The sequence below is a fragment of the Stegodyphus dumicola genome, chromosome 7, assembly GCF_044657685.1.
Source record: "Stegodyphus dumicola isolate Sdum_Otavi_A_Nest chromosome 7, ASM4465768v1".
Lineage (NCBI taxonomy): Eukaryota > Metazoa > Arthropoda > Arachnida > Araneae > Eresidae > Stegodyphus > Stegodyphus dumicola.
The window spans coordinates 75,548,618-75,574,851 of record NC_140774.1 but is presented as its reverse complement, the minus strand read 5'-3'; the positions used below and the strand labels follow the sequence as shown (position 1 = coordinate 75,574,851).

General features: G+C 32.9%; 1 protein-coding gene across 3 annotated transcripts in view; it reads left to right on the top strand.

The window, feature by feature from the left end:
• The window catches only part of LOC118184666 (uncharacterized), a 116,235-nt gene that overhangs the window by 71,204 nt on the left and 18,797 nt on the right, over nt 1-26,234 (top strand). For all 3 annotated transcript variants that reach the window (XM_085820470.1, XM_085820469.1, XM_085820471.1), the window contains 5 exons: nt 7,540-7,651; nt 12,099-12,205; nt 13,589-13,788; nt 24,351-24,428; nt 25,533-25,590. In XM_085820470.1, the coding sequence (XP_085676596.1) occupies nt 7,540-7,651; nt 12,099-12,205; nt 13,589-13,788; nt 24,351-24,428; nt 25,533-25,590 (555 nt within the window). The remainder of the gene's footprint in view (nt 1-7,539; nt 7,652-12,098; nt 12,206-13,588; nt 13,789-24,350; nt 24,429-25,532; nt 25,591-26,234) is intronic.

Genomic DNA, 26,234 nt, shown 5'->3' with positions numbered 1-26,234 from the left:
TTCAGAATGAATATTTTTGTTGAAATGCGACACCTCAAAATTCTTTCCTATTACAATACTTCCTATGCTTCGTACAAGGAAGTAATAATACAACCGGTTCTGAAGATTTTTAAAATCATAACACTGCGGCTAATGTACACAATTAGTGTTTTAAGAAAAGTTTCTTTTTTTTTTTTCAAAATAAAATATTCTTTAAAATGTTTCAAAATGCAGAAAATGGTACAAAAAGTTTGTACCATTTTTTCCTTAATATGTTAACCACCAGATGTACTGCACTGTGGTTTATGTAAAATATTTGTAATATATCGGTACCAAAAGCTTTAGCATACCTTTTATATTATTCCATGCAACTTAGAACACGAGTGTAATTTAATAAACTGCACTTAAATATGTAAAGGGTTCACCAAAACCGATATGGTTCTTGAAGAATCATGCATTATAATTTTTTGTTAAAACGCTCAAAGACATTGATAAAGAGAAGTATGCGATGAGGATGAGACAAAAAATTTTATCATTAAGCCATCAAATGGCACTCTAAATGGTGTTAAAAGTTGGCTACCTTTTCTACTTTAGAAAAAAAAAATCGTTAACCAAAGTAGCATCCAATTATGTATGCTGCAAGTACGTAAAAATGTTAGGTTTGCTTCAAATCAAATCTGCTAAGCAGTATGTTCATAAAATATACCTGCAAGTTCAGTGTCTGAATTCTACTTAATTTTCGAACTCCGGCGAGCGGCGTGAATAGGAGCTAAAGATGGAGTACAAAATAATACGGACACCTAATGAAAGACGAGAAATTCTTTATTAATACGCGGTCGGGTTACCCTATGTAGGATGGACGTTATGACTTCGAAATTATTAAATACAATCAGAACTCTGCAGAGTAGTCTATCATTCCGAAAGTGTAATTAGAGACGAAAGATAGGTTTTGAAGTTTGGACTCCAAATATCCCCGGAAATGTCAAGACAAAGCTGTATTATTTCCTCATGCTCTTCGAAAAATGCTTGAACGCATCTAGAAGTATGGATAGGACTTGTCTTGAAGGGTGGTTGAGATACTTGCGTATCATCTTGTCGACCCTGAAAGTTCGCTATCTTCGGACTATAAAAGTTGAAGTTACGCCAATCGTTCTAGTGGATTTTTCAATAAACTGAGGCCTCTTTAGAATAGAAGAGAAACACACCAGTGTGACAATCAAAATCGCAATAACAACCTTGTATTTAACGTACATATATTAAAACATTCAATCGATTTTGAGGGCAGCTAAAATCTCCCTCCTGATCAGGAGAACGAAATTACTAGAAAGAAGAAAAAAAAATAAATAAAAAAAATAAAAAATAAATAAATAAATAAATAAATAAAGCATTGGCAAAGGAGTCTCAGAAACACGTGGTCGTTATCAGCACTGCACGTGGTCGTAACCGGATTTTGAATCAGAGTTACACTGGCCGCCTACTTTACTGAGCCAGGCTATCTGATCAAACATATAACACATAGACTAAAACGCAAACAAATCGGCGAAGTCAAAGAATAGGGAGCAAGGTTCAACTGCACATTCACGCACCAAGTCTGAACCTCGAATGTAGAATTTCCTCGAAAATGGCGGTTGACAGCACAAACCAATTCTGATAAACCAATAGCCACGTGGAAAGAAGCAACGAAAATCAAAATGGTGCACGTGGTAAAACGATATATAAAGTAAAATTTCCTCGAAAATGCCGGTTGATAGCACAAACTACGAGTATAATAGAAGTGAAACACGCCAATGTGACAATCAAAATCATAGCGTACATATATTAAAACATTTCATATCATCATTCGAGGTTCAGACTTGGTACGTGAAAGTGCAGTTGCCCCTCTCTCCCTATTTTTTGACTTCGCTGATTTTTTTGAGTTTTAGTCTGTGTCATATGTTTGATCAGATAGCCTGGCTCAGTAAAAGTAGGCGGCCAGTGTAACTGATTCAAAATCCGGTTACGACCACGTGCAATGCTAATAAGGACCACGTGTTTCTGAGACTCCTTTGCCGATGCTTTATTTTTCTTTTTTCCCCTTTGGCCAACCGCCACCAGAAGTGAAGCACTGCTTCGAAGCTTCGGTCACTAGATGGAAGTTTTTTTGTTTACATTCAGAAGCTCGCTTGACAGTGTTCTGATAGTATTTCGACACACGACAGTTCCATACAAATCGAAAAAATGACACTTTCGCATGAAAGAAACATTCATAGTGGGATGAATAATAGCAATTTGTATAGTTTAGTGACATTTACGCAAAAATCACATCTTGGTTATTTTTCGATAACTAACAACAGCGATTTTGATTATGAATTTGTTTTATAAAATTCTAAACTGTTGAACTACAAAAGTAGATTTTAACAAAAATGTTATGCTTAAAGAATGAAAAATACCTTACTGTACCTTTAAAATTGTATACGTCTTTCGATACCCTTGATAGAGTATTCGCTACTTTTATGTTCCAAACTCCAAAATGTTTTAAATAAAATAATTTTTTTTCACATCCATATATTATTGTAACATGTGCCTTTTAAAATTTTTTAGGAGAGGCTTTACTGCTGCTCATTTTAAACTCATCGTTTTAATTTTATATATCTGAAAAATAATCACATTGGGCTTACACGTTTTACTTATTTGGGTTAATTAAAAATAAAATTACCATCAAATGCTGCAATCCTCATCAAAATTATTAAATAAGTTAGCTTTCCCTTGATTTGTAAAATTATGTACAGTTTTACACAAATGTGTGGAACAGAAGAGGGATACATTTGCGAATTTGGCGGAAGTACCATGTGCGGTCACATCATCAAGACAGCTTATTAAGAATTTGAAAATAGGGTAATCGACGGAGGTGAAAACATTTGTATATCTTGCCAAAGGAGGTCCGATCATGAATGGACCTTTTATTGATTCCAGATGACGCAAGTCTTTTTTTTCCCCTCTGAAATTCGAGTTTTATGCTGGCTTTTTAACGAACGCAGGTCTCATTCATAAAGAAGGAATGGCTAACTGGAGCATCTTACAATATTTGCTCTCCGTATCCTAATTAAAAAGTGGCGAATTATTTATAAATGTATTTGAAATGAAGAATTTATTCATTTATAAACAATTGAAAGTTACTGTGAAGAAATCTATTAAATTAGATTACATTTAATAATCATAAATTATTAAATGTATATAATTTATAATGATTATAAATGCTATCTAAATATATAATAACCTTAATATTGAATTGTAAACATAAATTGAAATCCTGTTGACAAATCCGTTATAAAACTATTCAGAATTCTATAAGCAATAATATAATATTATAATTCTATAAGCCAGAATTGTTCGTACTGGAAAGCAATCTGTTAAAAGGCATTGTAAAGCAAATGCTATGAGAGGCGCACTTAAAGTAATAGAGTATTGGAATATGCATTGCTGAAATTTAAGGTAAAAAAAAATCTGATAAGTATAATTAAAAGAATTATTCCCCTTACATTTTATAATAACCCAGTTACAAGTTTTAAATAATACTTAAAAAAAATAAATAAAAATAATTTTATTCCCTTTTAGAAATGTTCAGAGAAAGTACTATTTAAAGTATTTCGCTAATTTCTAATAATTCTCTAATTTAAAATGAACCGAATAGAGCATTAATTATAAATTGACTTAAATTTTTCGATTTAAAATATGCCTCAGAAGCCAAAAAATCATGTCGCATTTAAGAAAGTATTTTAGGAAGAAGCTCTATAAATAGAAAAGAAATAATGCATAATTTTAATATTAATAATAAAATAAACTTTGATCTTAATTTTTGTACCTTAACCGAATAAAATCGAATTAGCTTAATTTTTTTTTCTAATGTAATTAACGAAAACTTGTGAAAATATTTCATTCAAATTAAACCATTTTCTGAGAAAACTGTTCTATGAAAAGTATAGCATTTAATTCCGTTCAGAATGAAATGTTGTTTAAAAATATGTTGTTTTTATATACTTAGAACACTGAAGTGTTGTAGAAAAAAAAAATATACATTTATATGTATATTTACGACGTAATTACAAAATATTTACATCCGAATGGTAAAAGACCCAATGTTTTGATCACCACGTAGGGATCATGGAGGTAAGGAGTCGCCCTAAACAAGTTTCTCCGTACCCTGCTCTGAAGCACTGGCGATCCCTACGTGGTGACCAAAACATTGGGTCATTTACCATTGAGTTCTATGGGATTTGACGCGTTCGGGTGTAAATATTTTGTAATTACGTCGCAAATATACATATAAATGTATATATTTTCTTTTTCTACAACACTTCAGAGTCCTAAGTATGTGAAAACAACATATTTTTAAACAACATTTCATTCTGAACGGAATTAAATGCTATACTTTTCACAGGACAGTTTTCTCAGAATGGTTTAATTTGAATGAAATATTTTCACAAGTTTTCGTTAATTACATTAGAAAAAAAAATTAAGGTAATTCAATTTTATTCGGTTAATGTACAAAAATTAAGATCAAAGTTTATTGTATTATTAATATTAAAATTATGCATTACTTTTTTTCTATTTATAGAGCTTCTTCCTAAAATACTTTCTTAAATATGACATGATTTTTTGGCTTCTTTTAAATCGAAAAATGTAAGTCAATTTATAATTAATGCTCTATTCAGTTCATTTTAAATTAGAGAATTATTAGGAAAATAGTATTTGACTTTCTCTGAACATTTCTGAAAGGGAATAAAATATATATATATATATATTTTTTAAGTATTATTCAAAACTTGTAACTGAGTTATTATAAAATGTAAAGGGAATAATTCTTTTAATTATACTTATCAGATTTTTTTTTTACCCTTCATTTCAACAATACATATTCCAAAACTCTTTATTACGTTCTTAAGTGCGCATCTCATAGCATTTGCTTTACAATACCTTTTAACAGATTGCTTTCCAATACGAACAATTCTTGCTTAAATAGTTTTATAACGTATTTGTCAACAAGATTTCAATTTATGTTTACAATTCAATATTAAAGTTATTATATATTTAGATAACATTTATAATCATTATAAATTAGATACATTTAATCATTAGATTTCTTCACAGTACTATCAGTTGTTTATAAGTGAATAAATTCTTCATTTCAAATACATTTATAAATAATTTAATGAATATTTAAGTATTTTGTCAAAGGCAGATACATGCTTTTTGCAAGCACATGCATAAATACCCATACATATTTCCTATTTATCATTTCCGGCATGTGCAAATCTTTAATTTCTGTGCATTCACTATATTTTTTGTGTAAAGTAATTTACACTAATTTAGCATACACCCGAAAGTTTTACATAAAAAATATATATGAATATAATTTGAATGAAAATTGTAAGTATTTTTAATACCCACTCAAAGGTCAGTTTTTCTTCAAAATTCCTCCACGATGGCATCTCTCTCTTTAGGCAGATAGCCCTTGCATGCGTTACTCTATTTAATAAAAACTTAATCTGACCTATGTGCCTAATTACAAATATTTTAACATACATAATTTTATATTTACATTTAGCCATCAAGTTTCAAACTTTTCAAATCTTCTAGAAAATAAATTTTGGCAGATCTCTTTTTAGCAATTTTCTTAAAATCTATATTTTTGTAGTGCAACAGATTAGAATTTTATAAAACAAATTCATAATCAAAATCGCTGTTGTTAGTTATCGAAAAATAACCAAGATGTGATTTTTGCGTAAATGTCAGTAAACTATACAAATTGCTATTATCCATCACACTATGAATGTTTCTTTCATGCGAGAGTGTCCCTTTTTCGATTTCTATGGAACTGTCGTGTGTCGAAATACCATCAGAATTTTGTCAAGCGAGCTTCTGAATGTAAACAAAAAACACCCCGTCTGGTGACCCAAGCTTCAAAGCAGTGCTTCACTTCTAGAGCGGAATGGCCCCTCCTTCCTTTCCTACCTCCATGGTAGGGATCGCCAGTGCTTCAGAGCAGGGAACGGGAGAAACCTGTTTAGAGCCACTCCATCTTACTTCCTACCTCCATGATCGGGATGGACCTTTAGCTGCCCTCGAAATCGATTGAGTGTTTTGATCGGTTTTGATATACGTACGCTAAATACAAGGTTGTTATTGCGATTTTGATTGAGGCCTCTTTATTTAATGGACGATCAATATTCGACCTGCTTCATTTTAGCCCTTTGTGAACAGCCTTTTGTCGACTTCTGATATTTTGTTAGGCCCTTCGAATTTACCGGAAACTGCTTAAAACGCTGAACACAAACATTCCACAAGTAATTATTCTAATCAATTACTGTTTTGTCAGCAATACTCAGCTGACCATATCGTGCCCATTAATCCATATTTTTTATGGAGGATCTAACTTTGAAAATAATCAGCTACTTATTATTTTATACTGAGTAGTCCCGGCAAAAACAAGCAAAGATGTCTCTTAAAGCAGAAATTCCAAATGGTAAACCCTTCATTAATCTTTAGTTGAAAAGTAAGTTCGATTTCCCTTTATTAAGTTCGCAGATATGCTTCCTAATTGTACTTAGCTAGGTGCAAATGTACCCAATACCATTTGTCTCCAAACCAACTTTTTCTATGGCTGATTCTTAAATTTATGGAAAAGTTTAAATTTTTATTTATAATAGGCATTGGAAAGTAATCGGTTGATAATTTCATCCAGAAATATATTCGTAACGCTCGTAATATGAAAACTGTTTTACACAATTTAATTAAACATGTTTTTAAATGAAAATTTAATCCTACAGGTACCTACAAAAAAGTTATTTATCATATAGAACCTTCCTATAGTGTTGGAATATTCGTTTCGTAAAATCGCCTGTCTCATTTTAAGAAATTTTGTAATAGGAGATGCGTTCAAAATCAGCATTTAAGGAAACAATCAAAAGCCGCATTTTTTAAATGACCTGGATTTTTGTATAAATGGAAGTCATTCGGCTCTCATTTGTACGCTGTTTCCCAGCTACTACAAAAAGATGGACTGAAACCTATGAATAAACCTGAAACGCGTGGAAACTGAGAAAACGGGGGGGGGGGATAAAATTATTTCAAGTGTGTAATGCATGGATCGGAAAAATTTCTTAAATATACTCTAATTTTCATATCAACATTTCAAATAATTTAAGAATACAGAAAATTGTGTATGTGTGCTCCATCAGAATCTCGTAATCTTCCGGAGTAATGGATGCTGTTTCGATATAGTTGTTTCGGCTTTTAAGCAAACTTTTTAGAAGATTATTTGAGAATGGCATTTCTTAACAATTGCAGTTTATTATAATTTCGAGTATATGAATTACAGCAGAATTTATGAGCAGCTCTTGTATGGTATATGTAAAGGTAGCTCTTGTATGTTTCAAATGTATTGGGGATTATTAAGGTTTTTATTTAAGTCCTTTAAATTTTAAGAAAGCTGTGCTGTGAATATGAAAGCTTTCCTAAAATTAAGCATTAATATTTGTAATTTTGAAATGCATATACATGAATATGAAATTTATTTTCTAGCCATCTAATATTATGGTGAATCTCGATGATACTGTGAAACTGACGGATTTTTATCTATACCCAGTCGCACCTTTGGTATGGGGATACAGGAAACCGGATATTGGGAACAGAGGTAAATGGACTTTCCTTTTTATTTGGTTGCTTCGTCTGAAGTGACATTAGATGTAGCTGTATTTATTACCTAACCTGCTAATAATCCAATGATTTAGAAAACGGGATTAATATGAACATTAAAAATGAACTACCTTGCTTAGTTAGTGACCGAAGATATAGCTGGAGGTAGCTAGAGATATAGCTATTAACTGGAGACATCTGCAAGTTTTACTATTATCCCGCGATTGACTTTGAAAGGTTTGCAAAACATATTTCCGTTATTGTCAATGTGTTTCTTGTGAAATATCTGTTTTGCGACTAGCTGTTTATTAACTAAATAGAATTTCTCCGAAAACAACAGAACTCTCCCGAAACTCTTAGTTCTAAATACTTTCCTGTAATTGGTAAAGCAAATTAGAAATGAGATGAAATTGTAAAAAGATTTTAAGAAATGTTGATTATACTTGCTGTTAACTTGTTAAACGTTTAATTTTTAAAACATCTGAGGAATGGTATATGTAAAGGTAGCTACAAATATGCTATGTTATGATTAAGAAGACATAATAAATTTAAAATTTGCTTCGCTCAAGTTTCTAACATTACATAGCTTGATGGACAAAATTTGCAGAACTGGGCAACTAAAAATTAATATCCGAAACAGAACAGTGGATCGCTAATATTACTTTTGAAGCTGCGTTTTAAGTGGTTAATTTTGCTCCTCATAGGCAATGAAAAGGGATTTTAATAAATTATTTTCTGAGATATATACCACGTACTCTCCAAATAAAAGTATAATAATATTCAAATCATTTGTTAAAAGTAATGAATGTTTTATTTAATAAAATTACGAATAGGTGTCGTATAAATATTTCCATGTACTTAAAAATTCTCTTTACATTAAGTTCGAACGAACTGTTCCGATAAAATACTGTCCCTTATTTTCAGAAATTTTGTTATTTGAGATCAGTATTGAAGCATTTAAATTTGTAGCTATTCTTTTACAGCTCGCTGCATGAGCAACTTCCCAGCTAACTTCCACAGTTTCGAACAGGAATATACTGTTCCATTTTGCTTTTAAAATGTGTTCACAAATTATTAACGCGTGCCTATCTCAGTTCTAGTTAAATTCCTAGAGCTTATGGGCGACGCTGTCCGCCATAGATGAGTCTTGACATGTTTGTGCGACTACAAAATATAGCTTAGTGGGATTGTTTGATACGTATAGGCGCATATTTTTCCGCTCAAGAACTGTTGTCATCATCTGTGGACACCTCCGACAGGCGCAGTTTTTAGCAATGATTTTTCAACGAAGAACGTGCAAAGAACAATAATTTTCTTGGCGGAAAGAGGGTGTTAAAATTTCAGAAACTTGAATATCTGCAAGGAAAATTCTGTTCCTACAGTTGTTCCCACATTTAAAAAGATCTGCACTGGGTGATCTATTTCAAAGGTTTAACCATGCCATAATGAAAGGACACGAAAACTTTCTCTGAGGAAGAGTTTAAAAAATTAGTTTTTCGTTGGGATAACTGTTCAGTTAAATGGGGGATAGTATTAAACTGCATTGTAATGTTGATAACAATTGGCGAAACATAAAAAGGTACCAAAATATCTAGAAATTTTTATCATACACATTAATAGTACAGGAAGTATCAAATTTTGTCATACTATTTTCGCAGCATGTTTGAAATCTATAAAGTATTCGTATTTTAATTTATATAAATGGCATATATATTGACTGCTACATATTTACTAAATTTTGACATTAGTGAATTTATTCAATGTAACCTATCAAATCTTTAGCTCAATCTATCAAATTTACTTTTGCGATTTTATACTTTTAAGAACATAATATCCGTTTCTTTAGAAATAATTGTTTTGGTTTTGAAAATTTGAATCTGGAAAATAAAACTGAGCAATAATTGAAACAAGGGCAATGGTCTTCTGTATTTAATATAACTACACATATTGAAGTTTAAAAAACTGTTGCCACAGCTATTTTAAAATGCTAAATGTTTTGTTTATGTAAAAAAATAATTTTACAGTATTAACTGTCGTTTATTTAAAATCTCTAACAATAAGTAAATATATACAATTCAATTGAAGATCCATTTGTCATGTGTCTGAACATTGTGATTGGAATTCCTAGTTCGTTCGGAAGGTCGTTTTCACGATGACTGGGTGATCGTTGCACAGATTTCACACCTGTACGTTTATGCTGTCCGCGATTTTAATTGATGCTGTCAGATAGTCTGTTTCTTCTGTATTATTGTTTATTTCGGAAAAGTTGGTCTGTTGAATCTTGCTGCGTCAGGTCGCCCATCCATGCTTTTGCCAGAACGTTTGCTCACGTTTATCTGCACATAACTTGCAGTCAGTCTCGTCCAGACACTAGAAGCTAATGTCAACCTTTTGGAATACAAAAAAAAAAAAAAAAAAAAAAAAAAAAACTTGTAAAACAATTGCTTCAAAATTACAGGAGTGACGTGGCATTTGGACATAACATGCTTTAAATGGTTTCAGTATTCAATCTAGACTTCAATCCTCTCTGTTCACATTTTGGTTTTTCGGTCATAGCAGGCATAAGTCGAGCTTCATTGTTAGGCAACTAAGACTTTTCTGCGTCGCAAACTCCCTTAAGATTTTTGTGTAAACATTCTCATTTTTCGACTTATGCTAATTTGTTATAAGAACCTTCAATTCGCAGCAAAGCAAACATGAACTGATATTCTGTCGACAGTTACCTTCACTCGGGAAAACCGCCGACCGAATTTACACATGTGCAGCTTCACTTTCCTTGATTAACCCTGTTAAACAGATTTGAACGGACTTGGTGACTTTTAAATCCTAATCCACAAAGCCCTGTAATCGAAAAGTCATTGCTAGAATGAAACCGTAATCCTGCTTGAGATCGTTTGCAAGGCAATTTAAAATTTCTAGCAGAAGTGAACATAACTCTATAATAGGAAAAATTAAAGATATGTCAATCTTGGGAAAACCAAGTCCACAAAACTCTGACGTTTTTTACCATGACTTTCTGGCTTGTATACAAGATGAGTAGAATTTAATACTTTATTTTAAATTAAGATTTTCCTGCTTTGTTTAAGATGGTATGTTGCTGTTGTCTTGTCCATATTACAAGAAACAATGGTTGCCAAAGCCTGCTCCGAAGAGAGGTTGGACTTCTATTTTCCACCCCCCAATTTTGAGGAAGAGCACTCCGGGGCATGTAGTAAAGTTAAATATTTCTTTCAAATAATGTTGGTATGCAGAAGGTTTGTGCTCGAATACGTTCATGATTTGCAGTATCGCGCTTTTGTTTTCTTTAGGAACGTTTTAAAATTTTCTTTAAAATTTTTCATAAGGCGAAATAGCTCAGAGCAAAGAAGCGGTTAACACTGATCTGTACTAAGGAGAAATTAATGGAATAATATATGTACAATGTAATTTTAACTTCAAAACCAAAACGCAGAGAGAATACGCTTAAAGGCGCACGGATGGTGATAGCAGGCTGCTGGGTATTCGGTAATGAGTGATACAGGGCAACGATGTGAGACAGGAGATGAGAAATACCATCAGCACCATCTATACTCAGACGTGCCTTAGTTTCTAAAGTTTTATCCTTAAAAGATCTAATGTAGAGTTTTTTTAATTCTAGCCTTTGAGAAAGATTTTAAGTAGTAACATACTTGTCTGCTAAGAATATCTGTAAGGTAGGAATAAAAATACAACTTCCCTCTGATCAGTTACGCAAAAAACAAATGGGTGTTGACATTCGAAAATTTCGAAATCATTTCATTGTGGCTGTAACAGAACTTCATTGTTTTAAATCATCACAATTTGAAACGCATACCTTCAAATAATATGCGAAATTTCATTTTGGCTGGTTGAATGGATAGACCGCTTGGTGTTTATATATCGGAAACTTTTTATGGCCACTTCGCATCCTATCACAACAGTTTTCATTCAGCCATAGCTTTCTTCAATTTTTGTATTGAACCTTTTTCCAGCAGCCAAAACGTTTTGGTTATTTAGCGATTTCAATACTAAGAATACTGCCGATGCAACACATGTTCATAACAAACACCAACACAAGGGTGATACAAACACCAACACAAGGGGGAACCGAATTAAACTCGGGGAAAGAGAAAGCTCCACTTGAATTTTGATGGAGGACATCTTCCGATTCTGCGTCTGAGGATCTTTTTCTCTCTCGAGGACTTGCATTTGCCAATATTCCAAGAGTCTCCCTGCCGCGCAGGCACTGGACACTAGCAAACAACCAAGTCTTTTCCAGGATTCGAATTTATTGTATAATAAATTTTTCGAATTTATTGTATAATAATTTATTGTATAATAAATTCGAATCCTGGAAACGCTTGAATCTTGAATGTGTCTTCGCTAATTCCTAATTTTTATAATTCTCTTAAGATGGCAAATTATAATTTTTTTTTTAAATTTTGTAGCAATTGGAAGTTCCCTCTCTAATTTTTGCTGGAGACCTCGTGAATTAATAGCAGCTGTGAGCGAAGCAGAAGCACGTGGAAGTATCACTAAAGCCTCGGACATCCAGGTAAGGTTATTTATAAAACTAATTTGGGCTTTCTTTGAATACATAGTATCTACATCGCAGCTGTTGTCCATAATATTTAGTTTCTTTAAACGTTTAATCGTTTGTGATGTTAATAAAATTGCGTGTTTCCCCACAGTGTTTTCTGTACAGGCAATAAACTTCTCACATCTCTCCTAAAGTTAAGGTAGTTTTTAAAGCAGAAGTCTTAGCAAGTTATAAATATGAAAGCTGGCACAAGTAGAAATAATGGAATGATTTATTGCATAGTATGAGTTTCACATTTTTTTGTGTGGAAAAACTGAGTAGTTAATGAAGTGGAGTAAATGCATTTTTGCCCAAACAATTTTAATACGAAATAATCTCTTCTGGCATGAATGGAGCTTTGCCATCTTTCATCCATGCTGTCAATTAAATTGTAATATTTTACCCTACAGATAAGGCCATATGTCGTAATCCTTGTTGCTGCTTATTTTAAAGAATTCATCTTGAATATATTATTTGTGAAAACATCGATCATCTATAAGTTTCTTAAGACGGGAATTACTTCTGAATGAGCTGTTGAAGCAAAGGAATTTTCGATGGTGGCAGCTGTTTGCTCAATTTGACCTGTAATCTTGTCGGACTCGGTCACTGTGGTCTGTGAAGAAATGAATGCGATGGAGAAAACTTGAGCAAAACTTAGATTTTAATCTTGACAAAAACGACAGTTTTTCCACCCTAATCTCCGTTACCGAGTCTACGTCAAAAAATCTGAACTTAAATAACAACTAAAAGCGAATCCTTTCAGTGCTCTCAAATTCACTAGTGGTTGAATGAATAAAGTTATAAATTACTCGTAGATAACCTTCATTCATTTACCGGGAATTGAACAGTTTGATACCGTAAATTTTTTAAGTTAAATTTTATACTGCTTTAATGACAATGTTTAATCTTTATGCTTTTGCTCAAGTTATGCGCATAATTCATATTTCATGCAATATAGAGATGGACCTGGGAACAGGGTCGGCTTCAAGCATAGACAACGTAAGTCTAGAGAGCAATTTTTGGAAGACTCCAGTGACGCCCCTATCACAAGCAATAATTAAAAATATTTTTGCTTTCTGCATGGTACTAACTATAATAATAGCTTAGTGTCGAAAATGCTTTAGCTGGGCTTATGTGGGACTATATCTTGTAATATTAAGATATCCCCGTTCATCTTCTCTTATCATCCGCCTTTCACGAATGTGAGTTATATACTGATAATCTGTCCTAGGAAAATACACCTTGAACGAATATCGCCATAATCCTATAGCACTAGTAAGCTTTTCTGCAATCATATAACTTAAATCTAGCTAATGAATATTTAATTGTCTAAATTTTCATTTGACCAATATTTTGTAGCTTCTGGGAATGGTGATGTATTACATCTTCAGTAACTGCCGGCATCCATTTGGATATTTAGAGGACCAGTGCCAGGAGAATATCAAAAATGGTCTCTTGTCTTTGGGACCGGATCCAGCAGACGTTGAATCCAGGGATCTCATTCAGTTAATGTTAGCAGCGAAGACAGAAGAAAGACCAAATATTCATGATGTTTATAAGTAAGTTTTCTAGCATTTATTTTTCGATTCACACTCTTCTTGTATCTATTACTTATTTTCAAAATCTAGTATAAAACTGAAACTGATACAAACACCAATTGAATATCAGCTTTTAGTTTCTAGTAGAAATTTAACATTGCAGATGATATGGAAGCTAATGCGTAATGTTTCTCATACCACTGAGTCGAAATTCGCCTTTCCAATTGATACAGTGGCTAGCGACACTGGTTGCTATACTGAAGGGCCCGGCTTCGAATTCCGGAGAAAGCATAGATGTTTGTAAGCATTTTTGCGGCATGAGGTCACTTAAAAGCTGGTGAGCCGAAAGCCTTCTCGAATGCTGTGGTGGTAAGGAAACGAGATGAGAAACTCTCAGACCAGGGGTATTCATCAAAACTGAGGTGGAGCTGCACAGTTAGAGGATGGCACTATACCTGTACGATCCATAATGAAATTCTAGTATTCCGACTTACTTGTACCTGGATTCAGATTCGAATTTCTGGTAAGGCTGGACATTACATGATTAAAGAGTTTCTGCTGCATGCTTACAATTGACCGAGCTAAAACTTCTGGGGAAATGTTGATGGTCTGAAAGAGGTACGAAACTTTGAGACTATTCTATCTGGGACGTTCTTTCAGTACTAGCTTGGAGCTAAAAAAGGAGTCCTTTGTTCGATTTTTAAAATTAAACAATCGAACACTATTCTAGAAAAAATTCTGTTCGTGTGAGCATGCAGTAAAACTTTCCAGAGAGAAAATAGAATCTTTATTCTGTTAAATAAAGCTCAAAAGCGACCGAGCGATACGACTCCTTACACTGGTAGTTTAACCTGGGTTTGATTTCAATTTCCCTTAGAAACATTTCCACGAAGGCATCTCTTACACAGATAGCCTTTCAGAGCTTTTTCATAATCAAATGATCTGTTTAAACAAGGAAGCAATTTCTATAAATCGCACTGAAGTAACATATGATTTGGTAGGAAATGGTGCGAAATTGGTTGACAACTTAGCTTTTCCGGAATGTGTATCGTTTGGCGCATTTCTAATGAAAAGCGCAGTCAGATTGTCTTAATATTGCTTAGAAAATACAGCACACTTTCTCATTCATTCACTTCATGTGAATGGATATTTAATTTTAATCTTTACTATAATCGAAATGCAGTTTACTTTGTACAATGTAGTATGAAAGGGGATAACCAAATTTGTCGTGTCTCAAAATTCTCTTGATCTTGGATTTTATAATAAAAATGACTTAAAAATATTCTGAATGATTCACTTTGCATTTACAGATTTTTCCGTTTCCTAGCCAAGAGTAATTCAGTAGTTTTTCTCAGCTAATGTATTTGTTGAGATACAGTATTATGGAGTGCTTAGGAGATGAAAAAAGGTATTTTCGTGACTTAGATCAAGAGAATAATCTTACTGAAGTAAACCACCCAGAGTTTGTCAACTGCTTGTATGTTAAGTTTACAGAAATCACTCGTTTCTGTAAACAAGTTAGATTTCGCCATGTTCTTACTATTAAAAGCATATATGCTTTGAACACTTTGTGACTTGCAAGCAATAACTTATTTTTTCAACATTGCTTATTTGAAAACTAAGCGTGTGATTTTGCCTTTTTCTAAATGTGAACTTTAGTGATTATTTTACAGGCTATTTAAATGCAGAAATTCATTGGAAACTCTTTTGCGTATTTTTAACACTTGAAAAGAAAAACCCATGTTTAAGCAATTAAGGATTTAAGCAATAAAGGATTATTCTGAACTGATTCTCTTATTTCAAATAATCTTTGAAACATTAAATTTACTATAGTCCTGCGAATATTTTTAAAACATTCACTTGCATAAATTAAAAATTGCATGAATTGTGTATTATGAACTGCATCAAACAGCCTGTAATATTGAAATCTATGCGCGTCTGTTTGTTCCTGGCATTATCTTCTCCGGAACGGCGGGAAGCTGAGTTTCGAGAGGAGTATCCCCGGATTCCACAAACTTGTGGGAAGCCATTTCGACCATTCTCATCTTCGTACGATTTAATTAGCCGAGATATTAATTAAAAAATCTGAAAACGCTAATTTTTCCCTCATTTTTTCCAAGTGGCAGTAGCCTTGCACATTGGAGATAAAAATCTGCTTTATTTTAAGTGATGCCACTGCTCACTTTATATAGATTATTCCGGATTTCAAGATGTCGCGTGGGAAGTCATTTCGTGCATTCTCATCTTCGTGCGACTTTAATCAGACGATATTAAAAATTCTGATGAATACTAATTTTTGTACTCATTTTCTCGCGTGACAACAGTCTCCCGCGTTGGAGATAAAAATGCTCTATTTCGAAAAGTGTTGCTACTGGTCGCTTTCAAATCGTAGAGTTTGTTAATCAAAAATTTAAGTTTTACAAAGTTTGAAATAAAACAAAACTCTGAAATTTTTTAGATTTAAAATTACGTCCAAAGGGGAGTATTTTTAACGTTTTGTGCGTTTCCTTTATTTATCAAATTCGTTCTTTGCTCTTAAACCATAAAATTCGGTGTCAACCTTATACTCAGATGGCAGCATTTCCCGGAAAGTTGGAAACTGGCTCAAATCACACCAATTCTGAAACCCAAAAAGTCTGCAAGCTCACCAGAGCCATGCCGCCCGATAAGTCTGCTATCCTCACTTAGCAAAATTATGGAGGCTGTACTACTAACCAGGATTAATCAACATCTGGAACAGAACAGCATCATCATTCCTCACCAATTCGGATTCCGAAGCAGACATTCTATGGTCAACCAGCTATACGGTGTTGTGGAACTTATCAGTGAAAGGCTACAGAAAAAGAAAGTAACAGGAGGACTGTTCTTAGACATAGCAAAAGCTTTCGGCCGTGTATGGCTGGACGCACTCATCTACAAACTACACAACCTGGGATTCTCGGGTTACATTACAAACATAGTTAAATCATACCTAACCGGTAGATACTTTCTCGTTCACGTCTCAAATACACTCAACACGTAGGGCAAGCCTTGCTGGGGTCCCCCAGGGAAGTCTGCTTGGTCCTACCTTATTCAATATCTACGCGAAAGACATTCCCACCACACAGCAATGTATGCTCGCAATTTATGCTGATGACACTGCGATCCTCTTACAATGTGCATTTGTTAGCCCAGCAATAGGTTTACATAAACATACTCGAGACTTGGCTGACAAAGTGGAAAATCAATGTTGGCAAGACTCAAGCAATTCTGTTCATCAAGAAGATTAACCAAAACCTGCAACTCTTTGAAGAAGTCATCCCATGCGCCAAGCAAGTCCTTTATCTTGGTGTGATTCTCAGTAAAACTCTTATCTTGGTACCTACACATAACATCGATCCTTAATAAGTTTCGAGTTATTAAAGTCGCACTTCACCCCTTAATTTCTCGAAACAGTGTACTTTCAATAGACAACAAGTTGCTTATTTATAAAACCCTATTGCGTCGCATACTATGCTATGCCTGCCCGGTCTGTGCATATTCATGCGAATCTTGTAGAAAAAAATTGCAACAGGCTCAAAATTGTGTCCTAAGACAGATTACCAATTCGCTCTGGTACGTTCGAAATCAAAAGTTACGTGAAGAATTGGGTATGGTACTTATTTATTTTTACTGCCGGCTCGCCAATTTTATTAATATCAACAACCCAGTTATAAGGATTTACGATTACGACTTTAATGACCAAGTAATAGTAAACGGCCTATGGCCATACTTAGTACCCATATTGTATAACTTATTTAATCTAATATGCACCTCTTAATATTCTGTTATAGATTTAAGGTTTAATTATTACTATTGCACCAAGAAACTCTCACTACTTTGCCTATTATTTATACGAATATTTTTTCTGCATCAGGCTATAGCCAGCTCATTCCTCCTTTCTCGGCCTTCCCAGATAGCACTTCAGGTCTATTGAAACTTGACGCACACTTTAGTCTTTTTAGAAGTTTATCTTTTAATTTATCTCTTATCTTATTTCTATTCTTATAATTTAAAAAAAAAGTTAAAAACATGATTTAATTATATATATATAAAATTCTAAATATATACTAGTTGCTCATGGCAGTATTCGAAATAACATATCTGTTCTACACGGGGAAGAGTCCTTGACCCAGGCACCCTGGTGCTACAGTTTCCCCAGTGCGTCAGTGTCGCAAAATAATTCTAAAATGAGCATATCTTTAGAATTTCCGATACACAGTTCCGCGCGCTGGAGATAGTTTTTTTCCTCCGTAGAGTGTCGCTTTAAATAGTTGAGTTTGTTAATCAAAAATTCGTTAGTTTTACAAAATATGAAATCCGTAATAAAACAAATTTCAAATTTGGGCATTTCATATGCCCACATTCGCAGTAGGATTACATCATTCAAAATTGGATAGCTTTAGGTACTGTTTTATCCCAATACAAGAAACATACATACATACATTTATGCAGATTCTTCATTATTTAATTTCTTCAAATATAATACAGGAAGATAGTATTTGGTGGCAACTGTTTGAAGAGTGATGCAGCCTTTTAAAATTTTCAACGCAAAATCGTAAAAGAAAATAATAGTTCTTCAGGGACAAAGCCCCTTTGGACTTAAAATAGCATTGCCAAAATTAAAAATTATATAAGGTCATATTCTGACGTTGAAAAAGCTAGCGATTGCATATGACGTCATTGTATGTCAAACATGGACCTTATAAGAAATAGACTAACCCAAATGGGTTTTCTCTCTCGTCTGAGGCGTTCCCGGCTGGTCACCTTGATCACATGCGAAGGAGTAGGGACGACTTACAGAAATTTAACAGTGGTTGCCTATTGCAGCGTGTGTAATTGTCAAGAAAAAGCTGGTTGTAGCGCCTCATTTCAGAAATTAGAATTTCTCCATATTTTTATTTTTGAAATTGAGACTGATTTTTAAAAATTTAGCATATTTATCAAGCATAATTAACGTCCCAAATAATTATAAAGCTGTAGCATGCTTTCAGGGCTGGATATTTTTTAGCTTTTCCTATGCTGTAAGGAAATTTAACTACTTCTTTTAGAAAATAATATTTTAAATCTGAACTAATAGAAAATTTCAAACAAGCAATTTTCTCTTGCACTTTTTATTGGTGTAAAAAATACTAAAATATTCAAAAACGAATTTTTGAAAGTTTTGTTTAAAATTCTAAATTGAGCTTCTTTTTTAAAATTATAGAAATTGTGCTATGATATTCATCTATAAAGGAATTTTATTTCAATTATATTTCATATTCATCATAGTAATAAACACTTTTGACTCCTTAATAATTTTTATACATTTAATTCTAATATTAAAATTGTATTTAACCGTAATAATTTTGCTTGCATTTTATAGTGATTATTTTTAAATTTATTTCTAGTTATGCGTAGGATTTTTTATTTACTGTTAATTTATTAGCCCAAAGGGGCAGTAGCCTAGAAAGGCTGTTAGCTTCGAAGCGGCATTTTGCGCTGTTTTACTATAAATGTCCGTGTCTCCTTGCAAATTGTTACCAAATATTATCGCCCTGTATTATATTTAAAGAAATTAAATACATGTATGTTTCTCGCACTGTGACAAAAACGACAGTATCTAGAGCCATCAAATTTTGAATAATGTAATCCTCCATCCGAACATGGGCATCTGGACGGCTGAATTTCGAATTTGTTTTAATCCATTTCATATTTTGTAAAACTTTTAACGAATTTTTGATTAATAAACTCAACGAGTTCAGAGAGAGAGCACTGTATGAAAAATAAGTTTTATCTCCAGTGCGAAAATTCTAAAAATATGCTGTTTACAAATGTATGTGGTTTACGGGCGAAGAACATGATATTCAATAAATATATAAATTTATAATATTCAATAAATATATATAATATATTCAATAATCAATATATATTCAATATTCGATAAATATAACACGCAAAACGTTAATAAAAGGTTCCTTTTGTGCGTAATGTAATATCTTAATGCTTCTAATTTTATTTTACCTTTTTTTTCCCCTTCATTACACTTAAAAAAATTTTATGCTCTGAATTTTATAAATTACTAAAATAAATATTCCACTTTAATGTTAATAAGTTAATGATGATATAAATCAAATGATTGTTTTGCAATATTATTATAGTTTTGAAAATCACTGCCTGAAAATGGTCATTAAATAAAAAAAAAAAAAAGTTATCAGATCTTGTTTAATTTTACCTTATTTATTTCAAAGCATCACATATTATCAATGTTATTTACTTTTACGTTATTTGTACGCAAAAGTAAGTTCATAAATTTTGTGCCTAGAGTTTTTAATAGTTTTACCAAAGTAAAGATGTTTGTATAAGAATTACGCGTGAAAAATGCGCGAAATGCAGTAAAAAGTGCCTTAATGAGATACATTAAATCCTATTTGAAAACTGTGGCTTTCATAATCTCATCACTATACAACGTATCACATTTAATAATTAAAAAAAGTTATGTGATACAAACGCCATAGGTTTCAGTGTTAAAGTAAGCCAGATCGTCCCTACTCTTTTCTTGCCGACATGTCGGTGACCCGCCCACGCCCACTGGATTAGTCTATCTCTTATAAGGTCCATGATGTCAAAACGTTTTCGTTAATGTCAGCATTTTAAATAAACAGCTGCAGTTGGCAACTTTTTTGTTTCAGGTTAGTTCGACTGACACTATATGTTATTGCCACTTAATTCCTTTAATGATATTGAGCAAATGTTATATTACATTAAATTTAAATCATGAGCCATACGTTTTAACCTAAAGCCATACGTTTAAATCATGAGCCATACGTTTAAGTTTTTTTTTCTGGGTTCGCAATAAAAAAATTATATACGAATTGGTTTTGAATGAACTGATTTCATTTATATTGAAATGATTCTATACATTCGTTTTTCAAAGGTATAGAATTTATTAATTTTGCTGGGGCCGCAGACCTCTAATAAAATAATAAAGTGTGTCTGTTGCCCATTGTATGGTTTTGATTTGAAAGAGAAAGGTTTTATGTCAAATGGCGCTACCTATGAGAAATGACAATTTTCTATGCTGTCATACACGCAAAAAAAAGTCTCGTACCAGAGTAACATTTGCCAGAAAAACTACACACGTTCTGTAGATATAAGCAATATAATGAATCTCAAAACTGAAAACATTAAAATATAGTATAGGTTAATATCAGTGGACGAAAAACTAGAAATTATTGGAAACATTTAGTTAACATTTAGAAGATTAAAACATTATGTAAAAAAATTCTTACAAGCTATGTGAAAAGCTGCAACAAAATTCAGCTGTAAGCCAAAATAAAGTACTATGCTGAGGTACAGGGGAAAAAAACAAAGCTTAACAAACAACGCTTTCCTCAAAAGCGAAAACTTTGTATGTTAATGTCAAGACTAAAATGAAATTTTTGATAGTGACTCATGTTCGTTTTCGGACGCTTGTGTTATGCAATTCCATTTTCAAATATCAGTTACTAAATGTTACCAAAATGACTACTTTTCTTTCACATATAGTATTTAGTACATTCTTTAAAATCTGCTTGTTTGCAAAAAAAGTTATTGAAATGTTTTTGATTAAAAACTAATAAAAGTTCTAAAAATGAACTCTCATAAATAACTCTTAAGTTCATATTTAATAAAGGCATGAAAATAGCGACGTTCAAAATTTCGTTAGTTATCCTTTAAGTAAAATTAGTTTCCATGTGTTTGGCATGGATTTAACTAATGTTTTCGAATAAGAATTTTATTCCAACCCTCTAAGTAGGCCTTTAGTTTGCGAAGAAATATGCGTTCCTGTAACTCTGCGTATTCAATAGGATTTAAGCTTGGAGCATATGGAGGAGTTTTCGTAAATTCAAGACAATTGTATGATAACTGCAAGAGAACATTAAGAGTTATACTAATCGGAACTTGAATATACTTTGCATTTAGATTAGGTTATTTAATTACGGCAAAGCCTCGAGGGCTATCTGCCTAAGGAGGGGATGCCTTTGTGGAGAACTTTCTAAGAGAAACTGGCTCGTATACACGTTACACATGGGGAAAACCACGAAAACACCTATGTAGCCAGCCCGTTCGCAGGATTCGAACCTCGGACGAACTACCAGTGTTCAGCGACTTTACTGCTCGGCCGCTGGTGGGCCCCACTTTGCATTTAGTTTTCATGTAAATGCTTTCAGGTTTTCATTGAGAATATTTCTATATTTACTGATTCGTATACTTTCTATAAACAAATTTCTCATCACAGAGGCAGCCGAAAATTTCCAAAACATTATGCCTTTACCCCCATATTTAGCACTAGGCGACAAGTTTCTTGATTAATTTCTTCATTCTGCTTTTTCCACACGGTAATTCGTTTATCAGACACAAATACATTAAATTTTGTCTTTTCTGCAAATATAACATTGCTTCGCTACGATAAATCTGCTTACCATGGATTTTCCAAGAGCTAGGTGAATTTTTCTATTTTCCTCTTGCAGATTTCCTAATTGTATCTGTGGTGTCGTGAATGTTTTAATAATTCAAAGGTAAACTTTTACTGCAAGCTCTTTTTCTAAATCCGCTGAAAGTTCACAGCGCTAATATTTGGGTCTTGCTTGATTTTTCGTAGAATATATCTGCGTTTCCTTGGTGTTAGTTTAGAATATGGTTTATCTCGGTGCATTTTCAACAGTTCCACGCAATTTCTGTCGTTTTATAACATCAAAGATAGTTAAACGTCTTACACGAAGAAATTCTGAGATCTTTCAATTAAATTCAATTATTTAAAAAGATTTATCAACTATATATTCTTTAAAAAGAGGAATTATTAACTTTATAGTATAATCGTCGTTAATTTTAGTTTTTGCCCGACCAGCAGCCGAGCGGCAAAGTCGCTAAATAGTGGTAGTTAAGTCCAGGGTTCGAATTTCGATGAACCAGCTGGCTGCATGGGCGTTTTCGTTAGTTTTTAGTTTTTCCTGGTTTTAATGTATATACGAGTCAGTTTCCCTTAAAACGTCCTCCACGAAGGCCTCCTTTCCCCTTAGGCAGCCCAAGCACTAATCGTCCTTCCACCTTTACTTCAGATAGGAAATATCATTTTGCTAATTAAGTAATTTTCAAATGATGACGATAATTCTTGTGATGTAGTGATGAAAATACAAGAAATATTATGTACCAAAACGTCTCAACAAAAGTCGAAAATATGTGAATTATGATTTGCAGATTAATAATGCTCTTTGAATAAATTTTTCTATGACAATATTTTGATGATTATTTTTCACCAAGCTTGGCTTAAAATAAAGAAAAAATAATGTATTAAAAATGTTCTGATATTTAGTAAAAGATCTTTGCAAAAAATTTCAAAAATACAAGTGCTCGAAAACAAATGCGAGTCACTGAATTTTAATAAAACAGTCTGTTTCATCTATAGCTCGTTCACTTTTGGGAAGACTCTTATTAGTGCAAAGCTAGTTTTGTTGGCATTGTAGCTTTGAACGTAAAAACTTAATATAAAACCTGGTTCAATGTTACGGTGTAGCTTATATAAGTGTTACTTAAATCTATATCTTCAATTATTTGAATAAGATTTATATCATAGAGTAAATTAGCTTCATTTGTAGATTTTCTTGAATGTTACTTCAATTTTTGGTAAGGAAAATGGTGTCGAATTGGATTCCTAATTGAATTCTTTGACATTTCCTTCAATTCATTGTTATTATAATGTTAATTTATGGGAAATGCATTCGCTGGCTTATTAAATTTGCTTCGGGACCTCGTGCGGCTCTCGCGCCAACATTTTGAGACCACTGATCTCTAGCTTGGCATTACTGCAGCTTTAAACACAATTTCAGTATTCACTTGTCAGTGGTTTATTGTCTAAAAATATAATAAAAGAAACTTTTGAAATGACTAATACTCATTGGGAGGAACCGAATTGTGATTTTGGACGCAGTAGTACGATAGAAAGTAAGAACAGCAAAGCATAGAATTAAAATTAAGTAAATTAACGCAACATAATTCCTCAATGAAATCTCGTATACCTGAATCAGATACCATTGTCTAATATTTGCATAAAAGATAATTTATTATAAAATACGTATTGTCATTTAAATATAGGTTTTTAAAAAATGTAAACGTTTGATTTCCGATTTGCTGGATTCAATGTTGCCTTTCCACACTACTTTGGTTAAATAACTTTCTAGTCAACGAAATTTAAGTTAAAAGGGGTTTAATTAACAATTTTCTTAGAGCGAGAAGACAAATTTCAAGGCCTCATAGGGCCAGAATTGTCCTAGTCTGAAATCTAAGTTTCTTAATGTTAAACCATGGGTCAGTTATATTTTAATTGTTCTTTAGATGTTTAGTTAAGACACTTTGAGTCACTCTTATGTATAATTTTCATAAGGAGTAGCTTTAAATGCTTTTAAATTTTCAGGAATTTAAAAATTTATTTTTTAAAATTTCATGAAACTTCCGTATATCTGAAATAAATTTTAATTTTCAATTGCCTTTATCGAATTTCTAATTCCATACATGATCCCTTATGTATAATATTTTTATCTAATTAGGCATCCTTACTTTTGGGATATGGAAACTCGCTTCGAATTTCTGCTGGATATAGGTAGAAAAATTCCATTTTACACAAGGTAAGAAATTTAGTTTTAGAAATGTACTTAAACCGACCAGGCCAAGCATTACTTTGAAAGTTTGTGCACTTAAACATTTTACTAGTCTTTTTAAGGGCAACAAAGTCAGTAATACATTCTTACAGAAATATCGGTTCGATAGCATACTTAGTTACATAAGGTATTAGTTTCTTGCAGTTTTATGATTACAAAATGTATTTTTCTGTATTTGTTCAGACTAGTACTACACTTGAGTGTACGGCTTATCTACCTGAACTCCTGAATATATAGTTTCTTATAGTGCAACCGCAAGTCCATCCTCGGTGAAATATGTTCGTAAAAGAGCAGTTTGCCTACAAACAACTACTTTCGATCAGCTGAAAGATTTAACTGAAATTTTGAATCATCAGATCTTTATCAGCACGCTGTGGAATTAAGAGCTTCTACAGCTACAGCGTGTTGAAACACATCGGTCTGTCCTATTCTGAACTGTGATTTCAAGTTTAAGGTTGCTCACAGTTAGGTGTAGTCAAGTAATATTCGAGTGGTTAAGTACGCTGAATACTCAGTTCTACCTAATTTTGAATCCCATTGAACGAATTGCCTACATGGGCTATCTAAGGTATTCATGCATATGGTGCGTAATGTTCATTCTTATACAAACCAATTTCCCTCGCCTTTCTCCAAGAAAGGTAGTCTTCTATTTACGCAGATAATCCTTTGGTGCTTTCCGGTAAATAAGCGTGCCATATACGATGGAAATATACATATGGTGATACTGAACTTGCAAATTGGCAGAGTAATGGTTTTTACTGGATAAATAACACTGCCTGGTAAAGTTGATGCAAACAGCTTTATTTTTGACGAAATTTAAGACTGCTTGATTGGTTTTTATTCATTAGTTGGATCAAAATCAGACTGACTAATACTTTTACAAGTTTTAAACATTTGATTGAATAAATAGCAAGCTCTTTAAATTAGCAATTTATCTTCAGTTTAAAGAAGTTGGAAAATAGTTTAAAATGTTAAGTTACTGCAATAACACGGTACATTTAACTGATAATTACTTGTTGGAACGGCTTTTCATATATTTCACTTCGATATTGAATTTGTATTTATTTGCAGCAAGCCAACGAGAGTAGCTGAAATGCTGAAACAAAGTTGTATAGAAGCCATAGACTGGGTAAGTTTAGAAACGCTGTAACTTTCTTATAAGTATTCCTTCTTTGGGTTTATAATCGAATATGTATACAAAAGTGACATGTTGCTGTTATGTTTCTTTTTTGTTTCCAGAAACTGTATATATTATGTAGCATGAAACTAGAAATAATTTATTTAAATAACCACATAATGCAATTTTCTTTTTAAATTTTTTGCGGCACCAACTGATTATCTCTTCTCAACACAATCTTGCTTATACCTCACCAGTGACTGAGCGGTTAAAGACAGTTCAATACTAATAGTTCGTCCTGGGTTCAAACCTAGGCGTACGAGCTAGCTGCATGGTTTTTTTTTTTTTTTTTTTTTTTGGGGGTTTTCTTCATGCGTGTACATTAATATGAACCTTTAAGTTTTTCACGAGAGACTTCTCTCGGCTGAGGAAGACAGCTTCCTTGTGCTGTCCCATATCAGTACGAACTGACATCCACTTGACGATTTCGCAGAGTCAACTGCACACGCACGCATGCGCGACTTCACCTTCCGTCATTGGCTATGACTTGGACTCTATGCTATGGATGTTGTCGAAGCTAATGAATTCTGTACCTTATGACTGAAAACTGCGATACCTATATCGCAGTCTGAATGCTTCTTTAGAGACTATATTTG